The sequence below is a fragment of the Pseudophryne corroboree genome, chromosome 7 (genome assembly GCF_028390025.1).
Source record: "Pseudophryne corroboree isolate aPseCor3 chromosome 7, aPseCor3.hap2, whole genome shotgun sequence".
NCBI classification, from domain to species: domain Eukaryota; kingdom Metazoa; phylum Chordata; class Amphibia; order Anura; family Myobatrachidae; genus Pseudophryne; species Pseudophryne corroboree.
The window spans coordinates 350114285-350139305 of NC_086450.1; the positions used below are offsets into that span (position 1 = coordinate 350114285).

Below are 25021 nucleotides of genomic sequence, written 5' to 3' on the forward strand. Positions count from 1 at the left end.
CAAGAAAGTCCGAGGTGCGTCCTTTCTTGCCAGAGGCAGGGGCAGAGGAAAGAAGCTGCACAACACAGCTAGTTCCCAGGAACAGAAGTCCTCCCCGGCCTCTACAAAATCCACCGCATGTCGCTGGGGCTCCACAGGCGGAGCTAGGCCCGGTGGGGGCACGTCTTCGTAATTTCAGCCACAAGTGGGTTTACTCCCTGTTAGATCCCTGGGCAATAGATATTGTGTCTCAGGGATACAAGCTGGACTTTGAGGAGATGCCCCCTCACCGACGGCCCTGCCGGCTTCCCCCCACGAGAGGGAAATAGTGTTAACTGCAATTCACAAATTGTATCTTCAACAGGTGGTGGTCAAGGTTCCCCTCCTTCAACAAGGAGGGGGTTATTATTCGACCATGTTGTAGTCCCGAAACCGGACGGTTCGGTCAGACCAATATTGAATTTAAAATCCCTGAACATATACCTGAAAAGGTTCAAGTTCAAGATGGAATCGCTGAGAGCGGTCGTCGCAAGCCTGGAAGGGGGGGATTTTATGGTGTCTCTGGACATAAAGGATGCATACCTTCATGTCCCCATTTATCCACCTCATCAGGCGTACCTCAGATTTGTGGTACAGGATTGTCATTACCAATTTCAGACGTTGCCGTTTGGTCTCTCCACGGCACCGAGAATATTTACCAAGGTAATGGCGGAAATGATGGTACTCCTGCGGAAGCAAGGGGTTGCAATTATCCCATACTTGGACGATCTCCTTATAAAAGCGGGATCAAGAGAGCAGTTGCTGATCAGCGTAGCACTTTCTCTGGAAGTGTAACGGCAACACGGCTGGATTCTAAATATTCCAAAGTCGCAGTTGGTTCCTACGGCTCGTCTGCCTTTCCTAGGCATGATTCTAGACACAGACCAGAAAAGGGTTTATCTCCCGATAGAGAGAGCTCAGGAGCTCATGACACTGGTCAGGAACCTATTAAAACCAAAACAGGTGTCAGTGCATCACTGCACTTGAGTCCTGGGAAGGATGGTGGCATCTTACGAGGCCATTCACTTCGGCAGGTTCCATGCGAGGACCTTTCAATGGGACTTACTGGACAAGTGGTCCGGATCACATCTTCAGATGCATCGGTTAATCACCCTATCCCCCAGGGCCAGAGTGTCTCTCCTGTGGTGGCTGCAGAGTGCTCACCTTCTCGAGGGCCGCAGATTTGGCATTCAGGACTGGGTCCTGGTGACCACGGATGCAAGCCTCCGAGGGTGGGGAGCAGTCACACAGGGAAGAAATTTCCAAGGTCTGTGGTCAAGTCAGGAAACTTGCCTTCACATCAACATCCTTTAACTAAGGGCCGTTTACAACGCCCTACGTCAAGCGGAGACCCTGCTTCGCGACCAACCGGTTCTGATTCAGTCAAACACCATCACCGCAGTGGCTCATGTAAACCGACAAGGCGGCACAAGGAGCAGGGTAGCGATGGCGGAAGCCACCAGAATTCTTCGCTGGGCGGAGAATCACGTAAGCGCGCTGTCAGCAGTGTTCTTCCCGGGAGTGGACAACTGGGAAGCAGACTTCCTCAGCAGACACGACCTCCACCCGGGAGAGTGGGGACTTCATCAGGAAGTCTTCGCACAGACTGCAAGTCGGTGGGTACTGCCACAGATGGACATGATGGCATCCCGCCTCAACAGAAAACTACAGAGGTATTGCGCCAGGTCAAGAGACCCTCAGGCGATAGCTGTGGACGCCCTGGTGACACCGTGGGTGTTCCAGTCTGTCTATGTATTTCCTCCTCTTCCTCTCATACCCAAGGTGCTGAGAATAATAAGAAAAAGAGGAGTGAGAACGATACTCATTGTTCCAGATTGGCCACGAAGGACTTGGTGTCCAGATCTGCAAGAGGTGCTCACAGAGGACCCGTGGCCTCTTCCTCTAAGACAGGACTTGTTGCAATAGGGGCCCTGTCTGTTCCAAGACTTACCGCGGCTGCGTTTAACGGCATGGCGGTTGAACGCCGGATCCTAGCGGAGAAAGGCATTGCGGAGGAGGTCATTCCTACGCTGATAAAGGCTAGGAAGGATGTGACAGCTCAACATTATCACCGTATTTGGCGAAAATATGTTGCTTGGTGTGAGGCCAGGAATGCCCCTACGGAGGAATTCCAGCTGGGCCGTTTCCTTCACTTCCTACAGTCAGGAGTGAATTTGGGACTCAATTTGGGGTCCATTAAGGTCCAGATTTCGGCCCTATCCATTTTCTTTCAAAAGGAGTTGACTTCTCTACCTGAAGTTCAGACGTTTGTAAAGGGAGTGCTGCATATTCAGCCCCTTTTGTGCCTCCAGTGGCACATTGGAATCTTAACGTGGTGTTGAGTTTCCTGAAATCCCACTGGTTTGAACCACTCAAAACGGTGGAGTTGAAATATCTCACGTGGAAGGTGGTCATGCTATTAGCCTTGGCTTCGGCTAGGCGTGTGTCAGAGTTGGCGGCTTTGTCACATAAAAGCCCCTATCTGGTTTTCCATGCGGATAGAGCAGAATTGCGGACCCGTCCACAATTTCTGCCGAAAGTGGTTTCATCCTTTCATATAGACCAACCTATTGTGGTGCCTGTGGCTACTACGGACTTGGAGGATTCCGAGTTGCTTGATGTAGTCAGGGCTTTGAAGGTTTATGTAGCCAGAACGGCTAGGGTCAGGAAAACAGAGTCTTTGTTTATCCTGTATGCTTCCAACAAGCTTGGTGCTCCTGCTTCAAAGCAGACTATTGCTTGCTGGATCTGTAACACGATTCAGCAGGCTCATTCGGCGGCTGGATTGCCACTGCCTAAATCAGTTAAGGCCCATTCCACTAGGAAGGTGGGCTCTTCTTGGGCGGCTGCCCGAGGGGTCTCGGCATTACAACTTTGCCGAGCGACTACTTGGTCAGGTTCAAACACTTTTGCAACGTTCTACAAGTTTGATACCCTGGCCGAGGAGGACCTTGTGTTTGCTCAATCGGTGCTGCAGAGTCATCCGCACTCTCCCGCCCGTTTGGGAATTTTGGTATAATCCCCATGGTCCTTACGGAGTCCCCAGCATCCACTAGGACGTTAGAGAAAATAAGATTTTACTTACCGGTAAATCTATTTCTCGTAGTCCGTAGTGGATGTTGGGCGCCCGTCCCAAGTGCGGACTTCTTCTGCAATGCTTGTATATAGTTATTAAATAAGGGTTATGTTATGGTTGCATCAGGGTTGACCTGTTGCTCTGTTGTTGTTCATACTGTTGACTGGATATGTTTATCTCAAGTTATACTGTGTGATTGGTGTGGCTGATATGAATATTGCCCTGGATTACCAAAATCCTTTCCTTGTACTGTCAGCTCTTCTGGGCACAGTTTCTCTAACTGAGGTCTGGAGGAGGGACATAGAGGGAGGAGCCAGAGCACACCAGAATCTAAATTCTTTCTTAAAGTGCCCATTTCTCCTGCGGAGCCCGTCTATTCCCCATGGTCCTTACGGAGTCCCCAGCATCCACTACGGACTACGAGAAATAGATCTACCGGTAAGTAAAATCTTATTATTACTGACATATAATTCCACACATTAAAAAATGGAGAACAAAAATTTGGAGGTTAAAATAGGGAAAGATCAAGATCCACTTCCACCTAGTGCTGAAGCTGCTGCCACTAGTCATGGCAGAGACGATGAAATGCCATCAACGTTGTCTGCCAAGGCAGATGCCCAATGTCATAGTAGAGAGCATGTACGACACGGAGTGGCAAGGAACGGCAAAGGCCCTCTCCTATGTTCCTCATGACTAGTGGTTCAGCTTCACATGACGATGGAAGCACTCATCCTCCCGCTAGAAAAATGAAAAGAGATAAGCTGGCAAAAGCACAGCAAAGAACTGTGCGTTCTAAATCACAAATACCCAAGGAGAGTCCAAATGTGTTGGTGGGTGCGATGCCTGACCTTCCCAACACTGGATGGGAAGAGGTGGCTCCTTCCATCATTTGCACGCCCTCTGCAAGTGCTGGAAGGAGCACCCACAGTACATTTTGTGATACTGAAATTGAAGATATCATTGTTGAAGTACACCAGAATGAGGATATGGGTGTTGCTGGCGCTGAGGAGGAAATTAACGAGAAGGATTCTGATGGTGATGTGGTTTGTTTAAATCAGACACCCGGGGAGACAGTTGTTGTCCGTGGGATGAATAAGGCCATTGACATGCCTGGTCAAAATACCAAAAAAAATCACCTCTTCAGTGTGGATTTATTTAAACAGAAATGCGGACAACAGTTGTCAAGACATGTGTTGCCTTTGTCAAGCCGTAATAAGTACGGGTAAGGACGTTAACCACCTAGGAACATCCTCCCTTATACGTCACCTGGAGCGCATTCATCAAAAGTCATTGACAAGTTTAAAAACTTTGGGTAACAGCGGAAGCAGTCCACTGACAACTAAATCCCTTCTTCCTCTTGTACCCAAGCTCCTGCAAACCACACCACCAACTCCCTCAATGTCAATTTCCTCCTTAGACAGGAACGCCAATAGTCCTGCAGGCCATGTCACTGGCAAGACTAACGAGTCCTCTCCTTACTGGGATTCCTCCGATGGATCCTTGAGTGGAACGCCTACTGCTGCTGTTGCTGCTGGCGCTGCTGTTGTTGCTGCTGGGAGTCGATCATCATCCCAGAGGGGAAGTCGGAAGACCACTTGTACTACTTCCAGTAAGTAATTGACTGTCCAACAGTCCTTTGCGAGGAAGATGAAATATCACAGCAGTCATCCTGTTGCAAAGCGGATAACTCAGGCCTTGACAGCTATGTTGGTGTTAGACGTGCGTCCGGTATCCACCATTAGTTCACAGGGACTTAGATAATTGCTTGAGGTAGTGTTTCCCCAATACCAAATCCCATCTAGGTTCCACTTCAGTAGGCAGGCGATACCGAGAATGTACAGGGACGTCAGAAAAAGTGTCCTCAGTGTCCTAAATAATGCAGTTGTACCCACTGTCCACTTAACTACGGACATGTGGACAAGTGGAGCAGGGCAGACTAAGGACTATATGACTGTGACAGCCCACTGGGTAGATGTATTGCCTCCCGCAGCAACAACAGCGGCGGCACCAGTAGCAGCATCTCGCAAATGCCAACTCGTTCCTAGGCAGGCTACACTGTGTGTCACAGCTTTCCGTAAGAGGCACACCGCTGACAACCTGTTATGGAAACTGAGGGACATTATTGCACATTGGCTTACCACACTTAGACTCTCCTGGGGATTTGTGATATCGGACAACACCACCAATATTGTACGTGCATTACATGTGGGCAAATTCCAGCACGTCCCATGTTTTGCACATACAATTAATTTGGTGGTGCATAATTTTTTGAAAAATGACAGGGGCGTGCAGGAGATGCTGTCGTGGCCCGAAAAATTGTGGGCCACTTTCAGCATTCAGCCACCACGTGCCGAAGACTGGAGCGCCAGCAAACACTCCTGAACCTGCCCTGCCATAACCTGAAGCAAGAGGTGGTAACGAGGTGGAATTCAACCCTCTATATGCTTCAGAGGATGGAGGAGCAGCAAAAGGCCATTCAAGCCTATACATCCGCCTACGATATAGGCAAAGGAGGGGGAATGCACCTGACTCAAGCGCAGTGGAGAATGATTACCGTGTTGTGCAAGGTTCTCCAACCCTTTGAACTTGCCACACGTAAAGTAAAGTTCAGACACTGCCAGCCTAAGTCAGGTCATTCCCCTCATCAGGCTTTTGCAGAAGCAGCTGGAGAGATTGAAGGAGGAGCTAAGACGGAGCGATTCCGCTAGGCATGTGGGACTTGTGGATGGAGCCCTTCATTCGCTTAACCAGGATTCACGGGTGGTCAATCTGTTGAAATCAGAGCACTACATTTTGGCCACCGTGCTCGGTCCTAGGTTTAAAGCCTACGTTGTACTGTATCTCTCTTTCCGGCAGACACAAGTCTGCAGATGTTCAAAGACCTGCTGGTGAGACACTTGTCAAGTCAAGCGGAACGTGACCCGTCAACAGCTCCTCCTTCATTTTCTACCACAACTGGAGCTGCCAGGAAAAGGATAAAATTTCCAAACCCACCCGCTGGCGGTGATGCAGAGCAGTCAGGAGCAAGTGCTGACATCTGGTCCGGACTGAAGGACCTGCCAACGATTACTGACATGTCGTCTACTGTCACTGCATATGATTCTGTCGCCATTGAACGAATGGTGGAGGATTATATGGGTGACAGCATCACTGTAGGCATGTCAGACAGTCCGTATGTATACTGGCAGGAAAAAGAGGCAATTTGGAGGCCCTTGCACAAACTGGCTTTATTTTACCTAAATAGCCCCCCTTCCAGTGTGTACTCCGAAAGAGTGCTTAGTGCAGCCGGTCACCTTGTCAGCGATCGGCGTAGGAGGTTACTTCCAGAAAATGTGGAGAAGATGATGTTCATCAAGATGAATTATAAATTCCTCCGTGGGGACATTTACCAGCAATTGCCTCCAGAAAGTACACAGGGACCTGTGATGGTGGATTCCAGTGGGGACGAATTAATAATCTGTGATGAGGAGGAGGAGGATCTACACCCTGAAAGCGGTGAGGAATCTGAGGGTGAGGGCGAGGATGAGGACGACATCCTGCCTCTGTAGAGCCAGTTTGTGCAAGGAGAGATGAATTGCTTCTTTTTTGGTGGGGTGATTAATTTCTTCTTTTTTTGTTAGGGCCCAAACAAACCAATCATTTCAGCCACAGTCGTGTGTCAGACCCTGTCGCTGAAATGATTCGTTTGTTAAAGTGTGCATGTCCTGTTTATTATACAACATAATGGTGGGTGGGAGGGCCCAAGGACAATTCCATCTTGCACCTCTTTTTTTATTTATTATTTGCATTATGTGCTGTTTGGGGACTATTTTTTTAAGTGCCATCCTGTCTGACACTGCAGTGCCACTGCTAGATGGGCCAAGTGTTTGTGCCGCCCACTTGGGTCGCTTAGCTTAGTCATCCAGCGACCTCGGTGCAAATTGTAGGACTAAAAATAATATTGTGAGGTGTGAGGTGTTCAGAATAAACTGGAAATGAGTGGAAATTATTGTTATTGAGGTTAATAATACTATAGGATCAAAATTACCCCCAAATTCTATGATTTTAGCTGTTTTTTAGTTTTTTTTAAAAATCACCCGAATCCAAAACACATCCGAATCCAAAACCCGAAAGGGTGGTTTTGCCAAAACGCGTCCGAATCCAAAACACGACCGCGGACCCAAAACCAAAACACAAAACACGAAAAATGCCCGCTGCACATCTCTAAGTAAAATATGTTTAATCCAATCCTATGATCCATTCATTTTCCATTTTTAGACTTGTTTGATGTCAAAAAGAAAAGGTCTGTTCTGTGTGGTTTTATTATTATTATTATTATTACTACACTGCTCTGTTTTCTTTCTGCAGCGGAGTACACTGGTATTCCACAGGGAATAACATCGGGGTGTAGAGTTGGATCTTGGTCCGAGGCACCAACAGTCTAAAGCTTTGACTGTTCCCAGGATGCCTTGCACCTGCCTCCAGGCACTGGAGCTCAGTTTGTAAGTTGGTGCCTGCAGTGCAGGCAGCTAACAGGGAGGGCTGCGCTAGGCAGCCCTGGAAAGAGCTTTTCTGAAGAAAGAAGACTTCAAGGGCCGCAGCACAGGCACTTAGAAGTGCTATATGTCAGTCTGACATAGCGTGCTGTGCAGTGACATGCGGTGGGGTGAGGCAGGTGAGGTAGAGCCTTTCCTGTCACACTAACGTTTGTGTCAGAGTTTTGACTGCGTAAAGTATATGAAAAATACAAAGAATATGTTTGAAATATCTTCTTTGCATTATTCTAATAATTTTTATGGCCAAAACTCTGGGGTAAAAAGTCTATGGCAGGTGAGGCAGTGCCTCACCTGGCTAACTTTTCCACACATCTCTGATCAAAACTCACCAAATTTCCAGGAGTTTATACTGCTGCACCTGTGTATATTGCCCAGATGTACACTTTGGCTCATATATTGCATGTAAATCTGGTTCTGGTGTTAGCCAGTGCCTCCTGAGCTATTTAGCTCACCGCACGTCCCTGGTGCTGTGGCTCCCTCACCTCCCCCAGCGGCGCTTTATATTCCCGCGCCCTGGTTGCCAGGTACTTACAGCGGAGGCGCTCTGGCTTCATCAGGCACACACCCGCTGCTCCTCTCCGGGGTCGCTGACTTGGACACTGTGGCTGTGCAGGGACCCACACTATATCCACCAGGGCAAGGGGCACAGGTCGGATTTACTAAAATCCATTTAGTATAGGCCCCGCAGTACCCGGTGGTGAAGTCCAGCAGAGGGGATAAGGCTCTGACCTGTAGCTCCTCCCCCAGCCCCAGGCACCATTTACTGCAAATGTTCCCGCCCTGGAGCTGCATCTCTCTCTTTCCCTCACCCCTGTCAGCATTTGGGCGCCATTACAAGGCCTGCACTGATCCTGGGACTGCTGGGCATTGTCTCCTCTGTAAAGCCGCCTGCCTCATCAGCGCTGTGCATTTACAGGACACTTAAGTATTCTACATGTCATTTAGACAGTGTTAGTTAAGAACAAGTGCATGACTACAGGGATATTTCAGTACAAGTACCCTGTGATATACATCCAGTATTTACTGTGCATTGTTCTATCTGTATACATACATAGCTTTACTTAGTATTGCTAGTCCAGTGCAGTTTTATTGTTGTTTGTAATAATTTCTGCATTGTACATGTGACTGTGTGTGCCAATAGCTGGTGTGTGGTTCCTATTCCGTGTATCTCACACATATTGCTATCCCTATGTCCTGTACCCTGAGGGGGGCTAAGTGCATCAGGGTCCTATATATATATATATATAGAGAGAGAGAGAGAGAGAGAGAGAGAAAGAGAGAGAGAGAGGGAGAGAGAGAGTGTTTCACAGGATATACTACCTTAGTATTTTTCTCTGTGTATTTCAGTCACCATATACCTCTTAAATCCTCTGTTTGTGCTCTGCATTTGCAGTCACACTGCACAGGGATTTTATGTCAGGTACTGTGTCTGGCTATATTGTACTGTTACGCCCTAAGGCTACATTCCCACATAATGTCTGCTACACAGGGCGGGAGATCCGTGCCGGATCCTGCGTCATGCAGTGCTGACGCCGCGGATGCACCTGAGGAAAATATTCCAGCTGAGGGTCCAGGTACTGGGGGTTCAGTACCCCTCAGTCAGTCTGCAGCACCGGTGGCACACCAAGACCCACCAAGAAGTTGAAGCGGAGCTACCTTCTAATTTTTCTGATAATGCCAGTGTCTTTCATATATTATCACAGCCTCTCATTATATTCAGGAGGCGGCCTCTGATGCCGGTGTTCTGGCGGCCAAAGTGTCTACTACGTTCATTCTGGCTCGCCGGATTCTGTGGTTGCGGTCCTGGTCTGTGGCTCTGGACTCTAAAAAGACTTTGGAGGTTATCACTTTTAAGGGAGACATCTTGTTTGGGAAAGATCTGAACAAAATTGTTGCTGATTTAGCGTCTGTTAAAACTGCATGTCTGCCGAGTACTAATCCTTCGGTTCAGAAGGCTAAGAGTACCACCTTTCGTTCCTTTCGACCTCCAGGTAAAGCAAAGGGTCAGGCGTACCCGAAACAGGCTTGCACTTCCAAAACCTCTAAGCCCAAACCTAAACATTCCTGGGCTGCCCGTCAGCTTGCTTCCAAACTAGACAAGCCTGTTGCATGGCGGGGCGGGCCTCCCTCTGAGGGATCCCAGGGTGGGAGGCCAACTTCTACGGTTTACCCAGGTATGGTTACAGACCACTTCAGACGCCTGGGTAAGGGAAGTCGTCACTCACGGATACGCCATCTCTTTCAAGAAGTGTCCCCTTCGCCAGTTTTGCTCAACAAATATCCCTTCGGATTCGGTAAAAGCAAACTCTCCATTTGGTGGTACAATCCCTCCTGGACACAGGAGTGGTAGTGCCGGTGCCTCTGGCTAAGAGAGGCAGGGGGTACTATTCAACACTGTTCCTAGTTCCGAAACCGAATGGTTCCTCCCGGCCCATTCTCAACCTCAAGTCTCTGAACAAGTTTGTGAAGGTTTCCAAGGTCCGTATGGAAACTCTTCGCTCTATTGTTCTGGCCTTGGAGCCCATGGATTATATGGTATCCCTGGACATACAGGATGCTCACCTACATATACCTATTGCCATATTGCATCAACAATACCTGCGGTTTGCTATTGGCAACCTACATTATCAATTCCAGGCCTTGCCTTTTGGACTGACCACGGCTCCGCGAATCTTCACCAAGGTCATGGCGGTTATGACGGCTCTGCTCCACCGTCACGGTATCAGGATCCTGCTGTATCTGTACGACTTGTTGATCCTGGAGAACTCCCCAGAGGTTCTCCTCCGTCATCTGGAACTGACGGTCCAATTCCTGCAAGCCCACGGGTGGCTCATCAACTGGGAGAAATCCGCCCTGGTCTCTGCTCAGAGCATGGTGCACCTGGGGGCATTTTTGGACACACACAACCAATGGTTGTTCTTGTCCCAAGAGAAGGTCCTGAAACTTCAGGACAGGATAAGATGCTTCCTTTCTCATCCACGAGTGTTGATAGGCTCGGCGATGCAAGTACTAGGTCTCTTGGTGTCGGCTTTCGACATGGTAGAGTATGCTCAATTTCACTCTCGCCCTCTGCAGAAGCTAATCCTTGCCAAGTGGTATGGCCTGCCTCACCGGATCAGGTCTCAAATGATTTCCTTGACTCCGGAAGTTTGTCTGTCACTGAGCTGGTGGCAACAGGACCAACAATTGAGCAGGGGTCGTCCCTTCTGGATCTCCAACTGGGTCCTTCTAACGACGGATGCCAGTCTGCGGGGTTGGGGCGTGGTGTTGGAGCAACACTCTCTTTTGGATCGGTGGACAAGGGAGGAATCTCTCCTCCCGATAAATATTCTGGAATTGCGGGCAGTGTTCAATGCTTTGAAACTGTCCCTGCCTCTGGTACAGAACAGGCCTGTTGAAGTACAGTCGGACAACGCCACCATGGTGGCATACATAAACATCAAGGTGGCACTCGAAGCCACATGGCATTGTTGGAAGTGTCAAAGATTCTTCAATGGGCAGAACGCCATCTGCAAGCCATATCGGCAGTGTTCATTCCGGGAGTCCTCAACTGGGAAGCGGACTTTCTAAGTCGTCAGGACGTACATGCCGGAGAGTGGAGCCTTCATCTAGAAGTGTTTCAACTCCTAGTGGACAAATAGGGCCTACCAGATGTAGACCTGATGGCGTCTCGACACAATCACAAGGTTCCGGTCTTTGGAGCAAGGACAAGGGATCCTCAAGCAACGTTCGTGGATGCACTGGCAATTCCATGAAACTTTCGGCTGCCGTACGTGTTCCCTCCGGTGTCACTCCTGCCCAGCGTAATAAGGAAGTTCAAGCAAGAAGGAGGAATCCTACTTCTGATTGCTCCAGCCTGGCCCAGACGGCATTGGTTCTCACACCTACAGGGTCTCTCGATAGAGCATGCTCTTCTACTTCCTCAACGCCCAGACCTCCTCGTTCAGGGCCCCTGTGTTTACCAGGATTTGGCCCGGCTGGCTTTGACGACGTGGCTCTTGAAGCTTCAGTTCTGAGGGCCAAAGGTTTTTCTGAGGCGGTCATTCAAACGATATTGAAAGCCCGTAAACCGGCTTCGGCTCGGATTTATTATAGGGTCTGGAATTTATACTTCACCTGGTGTGCGGCTAAGAATTTTGATGCATACAAATTCAGTACTGCCAAACTCCTGGCGTTTCTGCAACAGGTTCATGTTTCAGCCTTGTCGTGTGGTTTTAGAGAAAAATTGCGACTCTGCCTGACGTTCATACCTTCACTCAGGGTGTTTTACGGATTCAACCTCCCTATGTTCCTCCTGTGGCTCTTTGGGATTTGTCAGTTGTTCTTGATGCCCTACAAGAGTCTCCATTTGAACCTCTTGAGTCTGTGGACCTTAAATGACTAACGCTTAAGGTTTTGTTTTTGCTGGCTATTGCCTCTGCTATACGGGTTTCAGACCTGGGTGCCTTATCCTGTAGGTCTCACTTTCTGATTTTTCACTGTGACCGTGCAGTTCCTTGAACTCGCCCTGGTTATCTATTTAAGGTGGTGTCATCTTTCCACCTTAACCAAGAGATTGTGGTATCGCCCTTTATCTCTCCTGATTTGTCTTCCAAAAAGCGGTCTTTGGATGTGGTAGGGGCTCTCCGTATCTATGTGAAGAGAACCGCCTCCCTTCGGAGATCTGATTCTCTCTTTGTCCTTTTTGGTTTTCATAAACGTGGCTGGCCTGCGAATAAGCAGACCTTGGCCAGATGGATTAGAATGGTGATTGCACAAGTTTATGTACAAGCTGGACTTCCAGTTCCTGCTACTATCAATGCCCATTCTACTCGGTCTGTTGGACCTTCTTGGGCGGCCTGCCGTGGCGCGTCCCTAGAACAATTGTGCAAGGCGGCTACATGGTCCTCAGTGAACACGTTCATTAGGTTCTATGCCTTTGATACTTCCTCCTCCCAGGATGCATCCTTTGGATGCCGGGTTCTTATGCCCGCTACAGTGCGCTCCCATGAGGAACTGCTTTAGGACATCCCCGATGTTATTCCCTGGAATAACATCGGGAATACCAGTGTACCCCGCTGCAGAAAAGGAGATTTATGGTAAGAACTTACCTTTGTTAAATCTCTTTCTGCGAGGTACACTGGATTCCACAGGGCGCCCACCCTGACGCACTTAGCTTCTTTGGGTTTGTATGGCATTAGCCGCTGGTACCTTCTCCTGTCGCGAGAATGCGGTTCCTCTGTGGCTACTAACTGTTAACGTTTCTTTTACCTGCTACTGCATTGGACTGGTTAACAAAACTGATCTCCAGTGTCTGGAGGCGGGGTTATAGAGTAGACGGTGCAAGGCATCCTGGGAACAGTCAAAGCTTTAGCCTGTTGGTGCCTTGGATCAAGATCCAACTCTACACCCCGATGTTATTCCCTGTGGAATCCAGTGTACCTCACAGAAAGACATTTAACAAAGGTAAGTTCTTACCATAAATCTCCTTTTTTCTAGACTTTAATTCTCTACATTACTGCATGATGAATGTGTCACCAAGTAATGACTAGTCAGCCATATAAAAGTATACAATCCTGGCAAATGTATTGGATCTTCTGTATGGTGTGAAGGATGCATTAATTTGTCACTGTTCATATTTTGCGGCTGATCTCTGGTTTCTGTTAATTTCAGATGGATCCCAAGTTGTGCTTCACTTTTTATATCCGAGAAGGATAAGTGGATTCATTTAGTGCCCCACAATGAGCACGACTCCACTTTGCAGGTACAAGAGTTTTTTGCATGCGTCTCCTCTTTGATGTCTCTGCAGCTGCGTGGGATGATCATCAGCTCTCTTCAGGACCTACTGTCTTTTTTTACTATACACAAGGTAATTAAAAAAGCAGAACAATGATATGCAGCAATGTACTTGTGCAAAATTGCACATTGAAACAAGTAAATGAAAAGAGAAGTGTGTGGGACGTGCTGAATACACAGCTAGCGCAATGAAATGGTAAATTCAAAGTCATACAATCATCCCCATCTGTTCTCTAATATTCATCTGTTTATACCTCCATAATTCACTTTAAATACCATTATACTCACCATCCTGCAGTCTTCTGCTCTCCAAACTATGTTTTTTTTCTTCTATTAAACAAACTTTAAACTATAATTCACAATATATTTCATCTATTAGCCTGGCTAGTCATGCATTGCCTCCTGAGCATAGACACAAGTACAAGGGCTGTCAGCAAATGTATTGGTAGTAATTGCATCCTTCAGCGTTCACAAAGAAACATTCGCCTTTGCGGTAATGCACATATTTAAAATCATAGATAATTGTCACTTGCTCCATTATTCCTGGAAACATATATGTTTGATTTTTTTTAATTCATATTTTTCATCTTGTAGCTGCAGTGAACTTGTAACAATCATTTATTACATTGCGCTTCCCATCAATCTGTACAGAAAATATTACTTAGGTGTCACTTAGTTTTCTTACTTCTGCTTCTGGATTACAATCATTGAGATTGATGCAGAGTTAAAGCAAGTCCATGCAGAGTGTGTTTCCCACTGCACATGGGGGGGTCATTCCGACCCGTTCGCACGCAGCAGTTCTTTGCTGCGGTGCGAACGGGTCGGAGCTGCGCTTGCACGGCGCCCGCAATGCGCACGCGCGTCGTTGCCCAGCGACAGCCGTTGCCGGGCAACAACCAGAAGAAAGAAGAAAGATTGACAGCGGGGAGGCGTTCCGGGGCGGATACTCACCGTTTTCCGGGCGTGGAGATCCGAATGCAGGCGTGTTCAGGCGTTTGGAGGGCGGTTGTCTGACGTCAATTCCGGGACCTTCATCGCTGGATCCATCACACAGGGTAAGTAACTGCAGGGCTAGTCTTGTTCTGCACAAAACTTTTTTAGCATAGCAGGGCTGCACAAGTGATCGCAGCCCTGCTATGCTAAAATACACTCCCCCATAGGCGGCGTCTAGTTGTTCGCACAAGCAGCAAAAAATTGCTATGTGCGATCAACTCGGAATGACCCCCATAGTGCAGCACCAAGTTAACTCAGATTACACATTATATTTTGGGTTGGCCACGTCTGGAGGGACAGAAAAATGGCAGAGAACACAAAAATGGGACATTTACAACTTTCTCCACAAATTTTCCATGTCCCCCTATCCCACAAGTACTCCAAAGTCCCCTATATGCCACTCTCACCCTCCACATGCCACTCTGATCTCCACATATGCCACATGCTGCCCTGACATGTCCACATGCCTCTCTGATCTCCACATATGCCACTCTGACCCTCCGCATGCCGCTCTGGCCAGCCCACATGCCGCTTTGACTTGCCCACATGCCACTCTGGCCAGCCCACATGCTGCTCTGACCTGCCCACATGTCACTCTGATCTCCACATATGCCACATGCTGCTCTGACATGTCCACATGCCTCTCTAATCTCCACATATGCCACTCTGACCCTTCGCATGCCGCTCTGACCTGCCCACATGCCGCTCTGGCCAGCCCACATGCCGCTCTGACCAGCCCACATGCTGCTGTGACCTGCCTACATGCCACTCTGATCTCCACATATGCCATCTGACCTTCACATATGTCACATGCTCCTCTGACCTGCCCACATGCCACTCTGATCTCCACATATGCCACTCTGACCTTCACATATTCCACATGCTGGTCTGACCTGCCCACATGCCACTCTGACCTTCCACATATGCCACATGCTGCTCTGACATGTCTACATGCCTCTCTGACCCTCCACATGCTGCTCTGACCTGCCCACATGCTGCTCTGACTGCCCACATGCCACTCTGATCACCACATATGCCATCTGACCTTCACATAAGCCACATGCTCCTCTGACCTGCCCACATGCCACTCTGACCCTCCACATGCCACTCTGACCAGCCCATATAGCACTCTGACCTGCCCAAATGCTGCTCTGACCAGCCCACATGGCACTTAAATAAAATCACAGAGCTGAGGGCTGCATGGGAACTCTTGCTGGGCTGCCTGTTGACCACTATTAGGCTAGCTGCTTGGCTGCATGTTAGTGTAGGCATTCCCACTTTCCTGCACGTGTCCACTCAAGAGTTGACTGAGCTGAACTGTGCTTCTGTTCCCATCGTTATACTTACATTTGCTATAAGTGGTTCTAGCCCCAAGCATTTTGTGCTAATTTTTGAGTCGCCAATTTGTTTTGGCTAAAAGAATAAAAATACAATATATGCTTTGACCCTACGGTAATGTGCCTAAAACTCTAGGGCAAATAGGAAAGCTGAATAGACTATTTATTTCTGTTTTGTTTACAAGTAATCAGACCATTTTATCTGATCTTTTTAAACATAAAGGGACATATTTTTAATGCTGAAAAAACATTTATGCTGTTATGCTCTGCTTCAGTAGCCTATGTACAAGGGTTATGTTAGCTGTATATCAGACTGCGCATGCAGCGGTGCCAGAGTGTGCCGGCGCATGGCAGCTTTCGTTACCTAGTGATCGCCTCTGAGACAGAGGCGGTCGCTAGGCGGGAGGGGGCTATACGCGGGGTTAAGCCGCCGTTCAGGGGGAGCGGTCCGGTCAACGCAGGCATGGCCGGACCGTTGGGGGGGCGGGCCGCGGCGACTGCATGACGTGTCACGCAGCCGCTGCGGCCAGCGGGAGCGAAGAGCAACTCCCAGCCAGCCGCAGGAGCTGCGCTAGCCGGGAGTTACTCCTCAAATACAAAGGCATTGCCGCTGTGCGATGCTTTTGTATTTGTGCGGGGGAAGGGGGGGCGGCACTGACATGCGGGGCGGACTAGCCCTGTGCTGGGCGTCCCCCCGCATGTCTGAGTTAACGATCGTAGCTGTGCTAAACTTAGCACAGCTACGATCAACTCAGAATGACCCCCTATGTGCGATATTGGCTATGGCCGATTTTGACTATACTTTGTACTAAATAGTCAAACTTACTTGCATGCACAGTCTATTTTTCTTGCGACACCGACCCCGCGGGACTGCACATCGGTATCGCAAGCTGTGTATATGTATATATATATATAGTCAAAATCGCAAGGATATATCGCACCGTGTGTATGCACCTTTACACAGGTCATGAACAAGTACAGACATTTTATTTATTTTTGCTTTGATAGCAAAAAAAAAAAATTGGCTCTTATGCCCCCCCCCCCCCCCCCCCTCACACACACCACAAAGACCATGTGCCCGATATTGATATATCAGCTCGATATATCATTAATGAAAGTGCAAATCGTTTGCATTTCACTAACGCTGATGTTCTGATGCGCGGTCCTGCGGGTCGGATGATGTCTCTTTAGTTCTTCCCTGCTGCAGGGAAGTTCTGATGCTATAGTTAGGGGCAGCATGTTCCTGTATGTGGCCACCGCTAGATCTTTTACATGACCTTTAAGATATATCTTACGTGTATTGCATTATATTGTGAGTCCGGGACTGCAGGGAAGCTGCTGGGGAGTTCATGGGAAATCTAAAAGACTTTCATCTTTTGCAAGTCTTTTTATTTATTTTATTTTTTTGTAAATACTGTTGATTGAATTTTTTTGTCAAAGTACAATAGACAATGAACAGTTGGGTGGGGAAGGGGAAGACAGAAGGAAAAAGGGAGGGAGGGGAGAGGGGATGGGGTACAGCAATGCAAACACATGATATCAAATATGCGAATCAGGATGGGAACCAAGTAACAGAGCGGAGAGCATTAAAGAAATAATATCATAAACCGTAGGTCAACGAGGGGGGGGGGGCATTTATAGTACGCTAGCCATGGGGACCAGATATCAGTAAAGGCTGATGCACTGCTTTCAACCACACTAGAGAGGAATTCCATATGGTAAGTATCCCAGACGGCGGCAACCACAGCCGCAATGGATGGGATTGTGTGTGACTTCCAGTGGAAAGCTATTTTACATTTCAGTGCGGACGTGATATGCCAGATGAGCTTCTGTGAAGACCTCGGTGTTTCGGGGATGGGTCTCGGGAAAAGAAAGAAGGACGGGGATGAGGGCATGTTTACTCCAGTGATTCGCAAAATCAACCTTCGAATGGCCTTCCAGAGTGATGCTATCCCGGGGCAGTCCCAAAATATATGGAGCAGGGTACCCTCCGACCCGCAACCCCTCCAACACCTATTTGAGGCGGAAGGGTATATTCTACTCAGTCGCGTCGGAACCAAGTACCAACGGACATATAGTTTAAATGAATTTTCTCTATGTCTAATAGAGGTCGCAGAGGAAACTAAGTTCTGTTTAATCTGTTCCCAGATGTCTGTCTCTATGTGGTCCTGCAAGTCTGTTTCCCAGGCTATTTCGTGAGGGGCCAATGTGGGTAGGTTATGAGTAAGCATAAGGCAATATATTGATGACAAAAGGCCTTTTGAGGGAGAACGAAGGAAGCATAATGATTCCAGAGGGGATCGGCACAAAGAGCCATGCGATTGGAGAAAGGCTAAGTGGAAGCTACGTAGTTGCAGGTACTGGAAGAAACATTGTGGGGGGAGTCCATATCGACTCTGTAGATCTGAGAAAGCTGGAAAAGAGCGTGACAATGCTATATCGTTGATAAAAAGAAGGTCCTGAACCACCCAATGTTGGAAGGCGTGTGAGGTCCGTCCTTCAGCAAACTGTGGGTTATCCCACAGAGGTGCAAGAGCGGGAGGGGTAGACAGTAGAGCAAAGCTCTTAGTGAGTCTGTCCCATAGTGATATGGTGAATGTTATAGATGGGAAGTTAGTATATTCAGGGGGTCTGTGAGAGCGAGGGATCCATAGAAGGGTGGAGATGGAGCGCACACGGACCAGTTCGGATTCCAATTGAACCCATCTACGGGAAGATGTGTGCGAGTGCCAGAGAACGGCCTGGGATAAATGGGCTGCATAAAAATACAATTTGATATTGGGCACTCCAAGTCCACCCTCCCTGGCTCTGTTATACAGCGTCTTGAGTCGAACACGAGGTCTTTTGCCTGACCATAAAAAGCGTGAGAATTTCTTCTGCAAATCTAAAAACACGTGTGAGGGGATCCGCACCGGGAGCGCTTGAAAGAGGTACAAGAGGCGAGGTAAGACATTCATTTTCAGGGCATTGGCTCGGCCAGACCATGAAATGAATTGACCAGACCACCTCAGAAGATCACCAGTAATACTGTGAATCAACCCAGTTAGCTGCATATATTTGGGAATATTGTCTGGTGAGATATATGCCTAGGTATTTCAAGCGAGATTTTTTCCAATCAAATTTGAAGTTACTAACTAGGGAGGCTTTCAACGGGGCTTGTAGGTGAAAGTCCAATACCTCTGTCTTAGCAGCGTTGACTTTAAAATTGGAAATAACACCAAACTCCTGTATAATTTTGAAAAGGTTTGGGAGAGAAATATGCGGGTTCGAGAGAGTAAGTAAAATATCATCCGCATATAGGGAGATCTTGTACTGAGAGGAGCCTATTGTGATCCCCGAGATATCCGGGCAGCTGCGGATCCCAGACGCCAGAGGTTCTATCATTAGAGCGAAAATTAAGGGTGACAAAGGGCAGCCCTGTCTCGTGCCATTTGTAATCGAGAATGGAGGGGACAGTAGGCCATTCACTAGTACACAAGCTGACGGGGAGGCGTAAAGAGATTCTATGCCTGCGAGGAAACGGCCCGAAAGACCGAGGCGTCGAAGGGTGCAATCCATATACAACCAGGATATGCGGTCAAACGCTTTTTCAGCGTCCAGCCCCATCGCCAGGGAGGGGATCCTAGATGAGTCAGCAAAGTGCAGGGTATCTATCGCCCGTCTAATGTTGTCAAAGGCCTGTCTGCCAGGGATAAACCCGACCTAGTCCGGATGAATCTGGGAGGAGATCATCCCCGCAAGACGGTTAGCAAGTATTTTCGCAAATAATTTCAGATCAGAATTTAGCAGCGAAATTGGGCGATAGCTGCCACATTCCGTGAGATCGCGTCCAGGTTTAGGTATGACAACTATTTCAGCTCTAGTAGTGGAGCCATCGAAGGGTGTCCCGGCTAGAATCGCATTGAACAATACTGTCAGGGCCGGGGTCTTATAATATAAAGCCGGTAGACCATCTGGACCCGGAGCTGAGGTATTCCTCAATGATTTAATTGTAAGATCAATTTCCTCCGCAGTGATCTCTGCATTGAGCAAATCTATCTGTTGATTAGACAGTACTGGAAGAGGGCAGGAAGAAAGGAAGTTGTCTATGCGCTCCTGCAGATTAGCGGAGTCGTCTGGAGTAGGCAGGTTATACAGGGACTGGTAATATTCCTTGAAACAGTGGGCTATTTTCTGAGGATCATAAGTCAGTTTGTGATGTTGGTCCTTTAGCGCTAGGATCCTGTTCCTCTGTTGGCGAGCGCGTAAGCGGGAGGCTAATAGGGAGTCAGCCTTGTCACCCTTAGAGTAGAACTTATGTTGTAACCAGCGCATGGTCTTAGCGGCTTTGGCAGATAAGATTTGGTATAATTGGCCTTTGAGAGCCAGGAGTTTGCTATATAAAGAGCGTCTGGGCGTCGTGAAGTACCCTCCAGGCGTCGTAATATCCCGAGGACGATATGTAGTCAGCTAATCATCTGGATTCCCTAACTGTCAATGGACTAGGGATACGAGACTGAGTACGGTCCCACACTAAATCTGGCACGGCATTGAAGTCCCCACCAATTATCGTCTGTCCCTTTGCTAGTTTATCAAAATGGGGGCGGAAATCGCTGTGGAAGGCACCCTGCTCCATATTAGGGGAGTAAATCGAGGATACAGTTAAAAAGGAGTCCCCAAGTTGTAGGACAACAATATTGAAGCGACCCTTGGGGTCTGAAAAAGAATTCTCAATAGTGTAATGAAGTGAGGCATGTAGCAGTACCTTTACGTTTTTGGGGGGTTGTGGAGTAGAAGGCCTGAGGGTATGCTCTCGAGGCCAAGGAGGGGTGTACAGTTTTAAAATGTGTTTCTTGTAAAAGAATTATGTCAGCTTTCTGTTTTTTAAAAAATTGGATGGCCATGGTTCGCTTTTGGGGGGAGTTGAGTCCGTTGACATTCAGTGATACAATATTAAGAGTCATGAAGGGTTCCAGTGCAAGATTCGGCTTGAGGGAGGTCTGACCACCCAGAGTGCAGTGCAAAGCTGGGTAGGGGGGGTATAAGTGGGACAGGAGAAGTTAGGAGTGAAAAACCAGGGGAACGGAGGCCGTATGGCCAACCGAGTATCCGGAAAAGGTCGCAGTCTTAAGGACACGACATACAACACCACTATAGGACTACATCCGTACAGGAGGCGGACCGGGTGTTGTGGGGGTGAGGCCGAGAGGCAAACAGAGGCGTGCCAGCTGTCAACCAGCCAGAATAACATTAGAACGAGGGTCATTAACGCAGGCATCGGGGAGGGAAGTCTGCAAGGCAAGAGGGGGGGAACCCCAATAACTTGTAGATAGGGTCTGAGTGAATTCCGACTAGGGAGGGTCCACTCCAGCAATGGAGTGAGCCCAGCAAAGGGACGAACAATACCCTAGCGTGCCGGGTTAAATTATCACAGTATAATATATGAACCGAAAAGGACATAAACGTGTAGCAGGTAATAGAGATGGACAGTTATCATCAACAAAATCAATCATAGTGTCGCCGGGCAGCGGCATGGGGTGACCCCGGGGCACTCGTGTGATAGTATCACAATGCCAGTGAAGCAATGAGCCGGGAAGGCAGGCTGTGAGGGTGTAAAAAGGTGGGAGCCCCATGCCGCTGCGCAGGGAAAAGGGGCTAAAGGCACAGTTATAGTATAAACAAGGAAACAAACCACATCTCTATAACATTAAATCTGAAAAAGATAATCTACAAGTCCTTGTAACAAAAACCTGAAAGTCTTGAGAGCGAGTAGCGTAATCAGCGGGCGGTCGACCATTCGGCTCGTGGGGGTGATCTCGTCTTCGGGCCCTCAGGGGAATCTGAGGATGATGCAGGAGGAGAAGTCGAGAAGAGCCCCAGTCGTCTCAGAGCTGACAAGCCATCATCAGGATTCTTCACAGAATGATTCCGACCGTTGAAGGTGAACTGTAGAGCAAACGGAAATCCCCATCTGTACAGAATCTGGCGGTTGCGTAGGGCCTTAGTGACGGGTAACATTTCCCTTCGTTTTTTGAGTGTGGAGGGGGCCAGATCCTGGAAAATGAGGAGGTGTGAACCTTTGTAAGGGATAGCAGGGGTGCCCCGGCAAGCGTTGAGCACTTTTGTTTTAATATGGAAGAAGTGCATGCGGAGGACAATGTCTCTCGGGGGTTGGTCCAGGGTTGTTTTTGCACGGAGGGCTCTATGTGCTCTATCCAGCAAGAATTGGTCTTCCAAGAGGTCCGGGAGTAGTTGCTGAAATAGGCCCAGAAGATACTCAGGCAGCGCAGGTGTATCTATCGACTCTGGGACGTTGCGTATTCGCAAATTGTTTCTGCGCGAGCGATTCTCCAGGTCCTCGACTTGTTCGCGCATGAAGTCAACTTCCGACCTCAGTTCCGAGACTTCCTGAGTAACCACATCCTGATAGTTGCAGATATCATCGGTCTTACGTTCTAAGGCGTCAGTGCGAGAGCCCAGGGAGGATATCTCCGTTTTGAGTTCCTGAGTGGCTGCACGTAGCTCAACTCTAAATGTGGTCGCAATCCTTTGTACCAGAGAGTCATAGGGATCGGGATCAACAGTGAGAGCCGAGTCAGATCTGGACGGGGAGGACCCCGCATCCTGCAGAGTTCCAGGCGAAGCCGGGTGCTGATTCACATTTTTGCCCCGTTTAGGGCCAAAGAAAGATGAGGAGTCTCCCGGGGGAGCTTTACGGTTTCTGTTAGACATGACCACTATGTTTCAGAGCGGCAATGTATAAATGTGTCGTAAAAACTGTGAAGAAGTTGGGGTAGAGCCCAATGCCTTGCAGAGAGATAAAGGTGTTTCACATGGACATCACGGAGGGGCTACACAAGGAGAATTAGAGACCCGGCCAGCGGTGACTCCTATTCCTCGAGGGCCCAGGGACAGTCGGAGCCCAGTAACTTCACGATGAGTGTTTGTATTGAGATAGGGCAGTCCACTGTATCCGGAGATACAGAGGGCGGAAGGCCCGGTACAAAGCAATTCTGTAGATGCTCAGGGGGTGGAATTTTCATGAGGGGTCAGGCAGGTTGTTAAAAGACCCCACCACAGGCTTCTGTGATCAGCAATAGGGTGCCTTCCTGTATATAGGATTTTAAGATGGCCGCTGCATACAGTGAGAAAAAGGCAGCTCACCTCATAGATGTCTCCGGGCCGCCGCAGCGCTGGATACCAGGTGCGGAGGGGTCCCCATTCCCGATGGGGGCAGCCACAGGTGGATTGCTGGGTTGATTGGAGCCTTTCGGGCTGCGTTGCGTCTGCACAAGGGGCCGCAGGAAGGATGTGCCGTTTACTGCGGAAATTGAGTCCCCAGCCCTGGAGGAGGGAGTAGGTCTCAGCCCGGGCCGTCCCGAGGCACAGATACAGTGCTCCTCAGGTTCTTTAGGGGTCGGCCGGGGTCTGGAGGCAGCAGCCGCCTCAGGCAGAGACCCGCCGGGGGAGAGAGGAGATTGCCAGTCCCGGCCGCGGCACTTCCGTTCGCGAGAGCCGGGACCCGGCGTCAGAGCCAGAGGCCGAGGCAGCAGGGGAGAGGAGGCAGCAGCACGCCACCATCAACCGCCCGGTTCCCAACAGCTGGCCGGAGATCCTCAGATGGCAAGAGGCCCCCTCCAAGATGGCCGCCGGGCGCCACGCAACTCCGTCGGCCGCCGGCAGCTCCGATGATCCGCGACCGCTAAGGTGGGTCAGAAGCAGCAGGAGACCACCCCTCGTCAGGTCCAGCGGTGATTCAGGTTCTCGGGGGCAGAGGAAGGGACCGCGTCACCCGCCCGCAGCTCCGGTGGTGTGCGCCGGCCCGGGAAACAACTCCAGGCCCCGGTCTGATGGCTGCCTGTAGGCCGCACTCCACGGGAGCTCCACGAGCCGCTCCCCGATGCCGCAACTCAGACAGGGCACACCAGAGGGATCAGTGAAGGTAGGGGAGCCACTGTTTAAACAAGGGGTTTCTGATCTGGGATGCTTAAGGGAGATTTAAGTCCCGAATCTCAGGAGCTCTCCTATTGTGCCTCTGCTTCCCTCAGCAGCCAGGCCACGCCCCCTGCAAGTCTTTTTAGTGTGTGGGCATCTTTAAGTTTGTTATAACTTAAAGCCTTCTATAATACACCACTTATAATCTTCCCGTTTTATAAAAAAATGAAAGTAGCATAAAACTGATTCTAAAATAAACCCACAAAATTATATCATATAGACAGGATCAATGACAAAAGCTTCAGAAAGAAGTCTACAATCAGCCAATCAGAGGAGGCTAGCTGGGGCTGGCGACAATCATCATTGTCATCAATGTCCTGTGTTTGACACCCATTCCCTCCCTTGTCCTGTCTCACCACATCTGCACATGGAAATAGTTGCATGCTTTTCTTGTGTGCACAAATTTGCATACTGTACACAAAACAATGAGGGTCATTCAGACCTGATCGCACGCTAGATTATTTTGCTGCGCTGCGATCAGGTCAGAGCTGCGCATGCGAATGCACCGCAATGCGCAGGCACGTCGTACAAATACAAAGCGGATCGTTGCTGTGCAATGGATTGTGCGAAGAATCCATTCGCCCCGGCGATCGCATGGAGATTGACAGGAAGTAGTCGTTTGTGGGTGTCAACTGACCATTTTCTGGGAGTGTTTGGAAAAACGCAGGCATGTCCAAGCGTTTGCAGGGCGGGTGTCTGACGTCAATTCCGGGACCGGACAGGCTGAAGTGATCGCAGCGGCTGAGTAAGTTCTGGGCAACTCTGAAACTGCACAAAACTTTTTTGTACTGCTCGGCTGCACATACATTCGCACACTTGCAAAGCGAAAATACACTCCCCTATGGGTGGCGACTATCTGCTCGCAGCAGTGCAAAAAAACCCTAGCGAGCGATCAGGTCTGGATGAGGCCCAATGTACACTGTTTGCATTCAGTAATACATTGGGTTCTATTGTTTCTATTGTAAAATTATACATCTTGGGATGTTCGTGTTTTGCTCAAAGTAATTTGCTTCTTTTTTATCAGTTAGAAATGGAATCGACAGATTGATGCTGTACTGTAGCTCTTCATACAGCGGGCACCTGCTGTGCACCAACACTACTCCTAGCAGTGCAGGATTCATCATGCAGCACAGTCGTGGAAAAGTTTCCTTTTAGTTCTCTGTATAGATTATAATTTTTATTGTTATATAAAAATAAACTTTGCATTCATTGACTGGCATCATGCAGTGTATTGAATTTGTCCAAAAGGAAAATAATGGAAATTAGCATTAAACAAGTTTTACATGGAGAACCGAAAGGACTTTCTTGCTGTG

General features: G+C 48.8%; 1 protein-coding gene across 1 annotated transcript in view; it reads left to right on the forward strand.

The window, feature by feature from the left end:
* The window catches only part of DNAH3 (dynein axonemal heavy chain 3), a 952415-nt gene that overhangs the window by 325833 nt on the left and 601561 nt on the right, over positions 1-25021 (forward strand). Inside the window, exon 9 of the mRNA XM_063934423.1 lies at positions 13282-13477. Coding sequence (XP_063790493.1) covers positions 13282-13477 — 196 coding nt within the window. The remainder of the gene's footprint in view (positions 1-13281; positions 13478-25021) is intronic.